The sequence below is a fragment of the Mya arenaria genome, chromosome 10 (genome assembly GCF_026914265.1).
Source record: "Mya arenaria isolate MELC-2E11 chromosome 10, ASM2691426v1".
Lineage (NCBI taxonomy): Eukaryota > Metazoa > Mollusca > Bivalvia > Myida > Myidae > Mya > Mya arenaria.
The window spans coordinates 46999634-47006764 of NC_069131.1; the positions used below are offsets into that span (position 1 = coordinate 46999634).

General features: G+C 43.5%; 1 protein-coding gene across 1 annotated transcript; it reads left to right on the forward strand.

Moving 5' to 3' along the window:
• The first annotated feature begins 5468 nt into the window (after positions 1 to 5468).
• Positions 5469 to 6641, forward strand: LOC128204751 (uncharacterized). The gene has a single exon (XM_052906157.1). It carries the CDS (start codon positions 5469 to 5471, stop codon positions 6639 to 6641), a length of 1173 nt encoding a protein of 390 aa, XP_052762117.1.
• Positions 6642 to 7131: the final 490 nt, after the last annotated feature.

Genomic DNA, 7131 nt, shown 5'->3' on the forward strand with positions numbered 1-7131 from the left:
TTTAACGGAAAAATGTAACTAACCTTATCTGTTCGAAGCGCATGTAATAAAAAGGTTTTCGAATTTATATGAGAATGCATGCATAAGTATTTTATTGCGTACCGTGTCAGAACTCGTGCATATATTTTATAAAAAAAAATCACCAATAAACATTCTCCGAATTACAATAATTGATTTTGCTGGGGTCAAACTTGAGTACGGATAATTCAAGGACTATATTTAATTATGTGCTTGTACGCTAAACGGGTGTAACGCTTTAATACATAATACGACAGGGAATCGTTTTAAAGGAGGAATATTCGCCATATTAGTTATGAAAACAAAAAGGCCCACCATGGCTCCAATTCGTTTTCCTCAGAAACCAAACTTTAGGAGGAATATAGGAATAAAGTTGTAGTGCAGGTGTTTCAATGTTAGATTCGTTGAAGTGCAGGTGTTTCAATGTTGGACTCATTGCAGTGCATGTGTTTCAGTGTTGGACTCGTTGAGGTTTAGGTGTTTCAGTGTTGGACTCATTGCAGTGCATGTGTTTCAGTGTTGGACTCGTTGAGGTGCAGGTGTTTCAGTGTTGGACTCATTGCAGTGCATGTGTTTCAGTGTTGGACTCATTGAGGTGCAGGTGTTTCAATGTTGGACTCATTGCAGTGCATATGTTTCAGTGTTGGACTCATTGCAGTACATGTGTTTCAGTGTTGGACTCGTTGAGGTGCAGGTGTTTCAGTGTTGGACTCATTGCAGTGCATGTGTTTCAGTGTTGGACTCGTTGAGGTGCAGGTGTTTCAATGTTGGACTCATTGAAGTGCAGGTGTTTCAATGTTGGACTCATCGAAGTGCAGGTGTTTCAATGTTGGACTCATCGAAGTGCAGGTGTTTCAATGTTGGAATCATTGAAGTGCAGGTGTTTCAATGTTGGACTCATTGAAGTGCAGGTGTTTCAATGTTGGACTCATTGAAGTGCAGGTGTTTCAATGTTGGACTCATTGAAGTGCAGGTGTTTCAATGTTAGACTCATTGCAATGCATGTGTTTCAATGTTAGACTTATTGAAGTGCAGGTGTTTCAATGTTAGACTCATTGCAGTGCAGGTATTCCAATGTAAGACTCATTGAAGTGCATGTGTTTCAGTGTTATACTCATTGAAGTGCAGGTGTTTCAAAGTTAGACTCATTGAAGTTCCACTGTTTCAGTGTTGGACTCATTGAAGTGCGTGTGTTTCAGTGTTGGACTCATTGCAGTGCATGTGTTTCAGTGTTGGACTCGTTGAGGTGCAGGTGTTTCAGTGTTGGACTCGTTGAGGTGCAAGTGTTTCAATGTTGGACTCATTGAAGTGCATGTGTTTCAGTGTTATACTCATTGAAGTGCAGGTGTTTCAAAGTTAGACTCATTGAAGTTCCACTGTTTCAGTGTTGGACTCATTGAAGTGCGTGTGTTTCAGTGTTGGACTCATTGCAGTGCATGTGTTTCAGTGTTGGACTCGTTGAGGTGCAGGTGTTTCAGTGTTGGACTCGTTGAGGTGCAGGTGTTTTAATGTTGGACTCATAGAAGTGCAGGTGTTTCAATGTTGGACTCATTGAAGTGCAGGTGTTTCAATGTTGGACTCATTGCAGTGCATGTGTTTTGCTCTAAGACTCATGTCGATGCAGATGTTTAAGTTAAAGTCATTTTAATGCACGTGTTTCACTAATAGACTGTTTCAGTGCAGGTGTTTCAATGTTATACTGATTTCAGAGCTTGTGTTTAGCTAGTAGACTTATGTCGATGCAGGTGTTTCGGTAATATTAATTTTAAATTAGGAGTTTCTCAGTTATACTCATTTCAATTCAGGTGTTGTACTGTATTATTAATCCATGTAAAGTTTAAATCATGTGTTTCACGGTTAGAATCATGTTCATGCAAACGTTCTATTTTTAAAAAAATTGAGTTGTTTGTTTAAAATAAGCTCCATTAGTGTTCTTATTACATCATTTAATATGTGAATAAAAACAACAGACAAGTTATATGCTTAAATTAAAGAATACTTTTGAGTAAGAAAAGCTAAAACTTACATTAGGACGTCGAGATCTGTCATATGTAGCGACACAGGAAGCCAGCCATAGCGATAGAAAAAGGCTTATAAAATCCATAGTTAATGCACTGATTCATTAAAATAAAACACAACAGCCTGCTGCATGTAATGCGAAATTGGTGATCATGTATGAACAGTTTCGCCTGAAGGTGTCGGAAATAGTTATGCAAAATAAACTTATCAATATTGATCAAACTACATTTAATATACAAACTCTTACCATTTATAAGATGATATTTTGTTCCTATTTTTTTCAACCTGTCTTCTCAAAGAAATACATGTTTTGGGATGAAATGACCAACCTGTTATGGAACTTAATAAGCTGACAACAATGAATTCCTTCGATATTATTTTACTGTTATGTTATTTATGTGTGTGTGCGTGCGTGCGTGCGTGCGTGCGTGCGCGTGTGTGCGTGCGTATGTGCGGTGCTTCCGTGCGGTGCATGTGTGTGTGCGGTGCGTGCGTTTGGTGCATGTTTACGTTCGTGCGTGCGTTCGTTCGTGTCTATGTATATTTCTCCGTTCGCGCGGTGCGCGCATGCGGTGCATGTATGCGTTCTTGCGTGCGCTCGTTCGTTTGTGTGTGTGTGTGCGCGCGCGCGTGCGTGTGTGCGTGTGTGTGACTCGAGGATCACTACAGCCCGTTTTACAATCTAGTTCAGGCTACCGAAAGTATGTTATGTAGTCAAGTGTTCGAGTACTCGTTACGAAAGTATGTTATGTAGTCAAGTGTTCGAGTACTCGTTACGAAAGTATGATAAGTAGTCAAGTGTTCGAGTACTCGTTACGAAAGTATGTTAAATAGTCAAGTGTTCGAGTACCCGTTACGAAAGTATGTTATGTAGTCAACTGTTCGAGTACCCGTTACGAAAGTATGTTATGTAGTCAAGTGTTCGAGTACCCGTTACGAAAGTATGTTATGTAGTCAAGTGTTCGAGTACCCGTTACGAAAGTATGTTATGTAGTCAAGTGTTCGAGTACCCGTTACGAAAGTATATTATGTAGTCAAGTGTTCGAGTACTCGTTACGAAAGTATGTTAAGTAGTCAAGTGTTCGAGTACTCATTACGAAAGTAAGTTATATAGTCAAGTGTTCGAGTACCCGTTACGAAAGTATGTTATGTAGTCAAGTGATCGAGTACTCGTTACTCGTTACGAAAGTATGTTATGTAGTCAAGTGTTCGAGTACTCGTTACGAAAGTATGTTATGTAGTCAAGTGTTCGAGTACTCGTTACGATGGTATGTTATGTAGTCAAGTGTTCGAGTACTCGTTACGAAAGTTTATTAGTAGTCAAGTGTTCGAGTACTCGTTACTCGTTACGAAAGTATGTTATGTAGTCAAGTGTTCGAGTACTCGTTACGATGGTATGTTATGTAGTCAAGTGTTCGAGTACTCGTTACGATGGTATGTTATGTAGTCAAGTGTTCGAGTACTCATTACGAAAGTATGTTATGTAGTCAAGTGTTCGAGTACTCGTTACGAAAGTATGTTATGTAGTCAAGTGTTCGAGTACTCGTTACGATGGTATGTTATGTAGTCAAGTGTTCGAGTACTCGTTACGATGGTATGTTATGTAGTCAAGTGTTCGAGTACTCGTTACGTTGGTATGTTATGTAGTCAAGTGTTCGAGTACTCATTACGAAAGTATGTTATGTAGTCAAGTGTTCGAGTACTCGTTACGATGGTATGTTAAGTAGTCAAGTGTGTGATGTAGTCTTGTATTTAGTATTGCATCTTACTACAGTTGATCGACGTCACTTCCGAATATATTCGATACAATTACAATAAAAAAAATAGTCAAATACTGGACGTCTGGACGGGACGAAATTTAACTGAACAATGACAAGATCGGATTAACAGATAAGCGACTATGGGTGACTGCGCATAAAAGTAGTTCCCATAATTATAACATTTTAGGCTAAAATGTGGTATTTGAATATGTACTGGACAAAGATATTCTTATTAGCATGATCGAGAATGAACCTGAAGTCCGCCATTGAGATACTGTAACACAAAATGACAAATTAAAAAAGAATATGACGATGTTTTGTTTGAAAGACACACATAATTCTCCATTAATTACCCTGAAATTACAACAACATAATATTGCTAAGTGAATAAGAGTGGAATTAAATACAAATATTTATAACAAACGTGAGTAATATCACAGACTATTTGCATTTTATTGAAATATTCCTTTTCGTTAATTGCCATACGCGTCCAAAACCACGCCGGGGGCAAATGTTGTCCCTGCTATGTCGGTAAATTTACACCCTGCGTCATGGGCAAATGTTTGCCATATATTAAAACATGGTATAAAATAAACGTGTACACCAGAATAAAACAGAGAAAGGAGTGATACGTGTAGTACAAGGAAGGCTATTCATAGAATAATTGCTGGGAAGCGTTACGACATTTACCGAACTTTGAGCCAATGCAATGCATTTCGCCGCGAGCCACCCATCCACCTAAAGGGTTCACCTTTAAGATTTTTTTATTTTATTATTATGGTTCCCTCGTACTGATCAACATGAACTAGCTCATTGCGGTCGCGCCGCCCCTCGAAATGATCAACATGAACTAGCTCACTGCGGTCGCGCCGCCCCTCGTACTTATCAACATGACCTAGCTCACTGCGGTCACGCTGCCCCTCGTAATGATCAACATGAACTAGCTCATTGCGGTCGCGCCGCCCCTCGTAATGATCAACATGAACTAGCTCACTGCGGTCGCGCCGCCCCTCGTACTGCTTAACATGAACTAGCTCATTGCGGTCGGGCCGCCTCTCGTACTTATCAACATGAACTAGCTCACTGCGGTCGCGCCGCCCCTTGTACTGATCAACATGAACTAGCTCACTGCGGTCGCGCCGCCCCTCGTACTGCTTAACATGAACTAGCTCATTGCGGTCGCGCCTCCCCTCGAACTGATCAACATGAACTAGCTTGCTGCGGTCGTGCCATCTTTCGTATTGATAATAAAGTACTAGCTTACTGAGGTCGCCATACAATACATCAATATCAACCCACCATAGCACCATACAACACAGCCATATCAACCTACCATGTCGCCATACAATACATCAATATCAACCCACCATAGCACCATACAACACAGCCATATCAACCAACCATAGCACCATACAACCCAGCCATACCAACCCACCATGGCGCCATACAACACACCATATCAACCCACCATGACGCCATACAACACAGCCATATTAACCCACCATGGCGCCATACAACACAGCTACATCAACACACCATGGCGCCATACAACTCACCATATCAACCCACTATAGCACCATACAACACACCATATCAACCCACCATGTCGCCATACAATACATCAATATCAACCAACCATAGCACCATACAACACAGCCATACCAACCCACCATGGCGCCAAACAACACACCATATCAACCCACCATGACGCCATGCAACACAGGCACATCAACCCACCATAGCACCATACAACACACCATATCAACCCACCATGACGCCATACAACACAGCCATATTAACCCACCATGGCGCCATACAACACAGCCATATCAACCCACCATGGTGCCATACAACACAGCCACATCAACCCACCATGGCGCCATACAATACAGCCACATCAGCCCACCATGGCGCCATACAACACAGCCACATCAACCCACCATGGCGCCATACAACACAGCCACATCAACCCACCATGGCGCCATACAACACAGCCACATCAACCCACCATGGCGCCATACAACACAGCCACATCAACCCACCATAGCACCATACGGCAAAGCCATATCAACCCACCATGGCGCCATGCAGCGCAGTCATATCAACCCACCATGGCGCCATGCAACACAGCCACATCAACCCACCATGGCGCCATGCAGCACAGCCATGTCAACCAACCATAGCACCATACGGCAAAGCCATATTAACGCACCATGGCGCCATGCAGCACAGCCATATCAACCCACCATGTCACCATACGGCAAAGCCATATCAACCCACCATGGCGCCATACAACACAGCCATATCAACCCACCATGGCGCCATGCAACACAGCCACATCAACCCACCATGGCGCCATACAACACACCATATCAACCCACCATGACGCCATACAACACAGCCATATTAACCCACCATGGCGCCATACAACACAGCCATATCAACCCACCATGGTGCCATACAACACAGCCACATCAACCCACCATGGCGCCATACAATACAGCCACATCAGCCCACCATGGCGCCATACAACACAGCCACATCAACCCACCATGGCGCCATACAACACAGCCACATCAACCCACCATGGCGCCATACAACACAGCCACATCAACCCACCATACAACACAGCCACATCAACCCACCATAGCACCATACGGCAAAGCCATATCAACCCACCATGGCGCCATACAACACAGCCATATCAACCCACCATGGCGCCATGCAACACAGCCACATCAACCCACCATGGCGCCATATACACAACCATATCAACCCACAATGGCGCCATACAGCACAGCCTTTATTAATCCACCATGGCGCCAAACAACACAGCCATTTTAACCCACCATGGCGCCATGCAGCATAGCCATATCAACCCACCATGGTGCCATACAACACAGCCATCTCACCCCACCATGGCATCATACAGCACAGACATTTCAACCCACCATGGCGCCATACAGCACAACCGTATCAACCCACAATGGCGCCCTACAACACAGCCTTTTCAACCCACCATGGTGCCATACAGCACAGCAACATCAACACACCATGGCGCCATACAGCAAAGCCATATCAACCCACCAAGGCGCCATTCAAATAAGCCATAAAACCCACCATGGCGCCATACAGCACAGCCATATCAACCAACCATTGCGCCATACAACACAGCCATCTCAATCCACCATTGCGCCATACAGCACAGCCACATTAACCTACCATGTCACCATACAGCACAGCCATATCAACCTACCATGGCACCATGCAGCACAGCCATATCAACCCACCATGGCGCCGTACAGCACAGTCATATCAACCCACCATGGCGCCA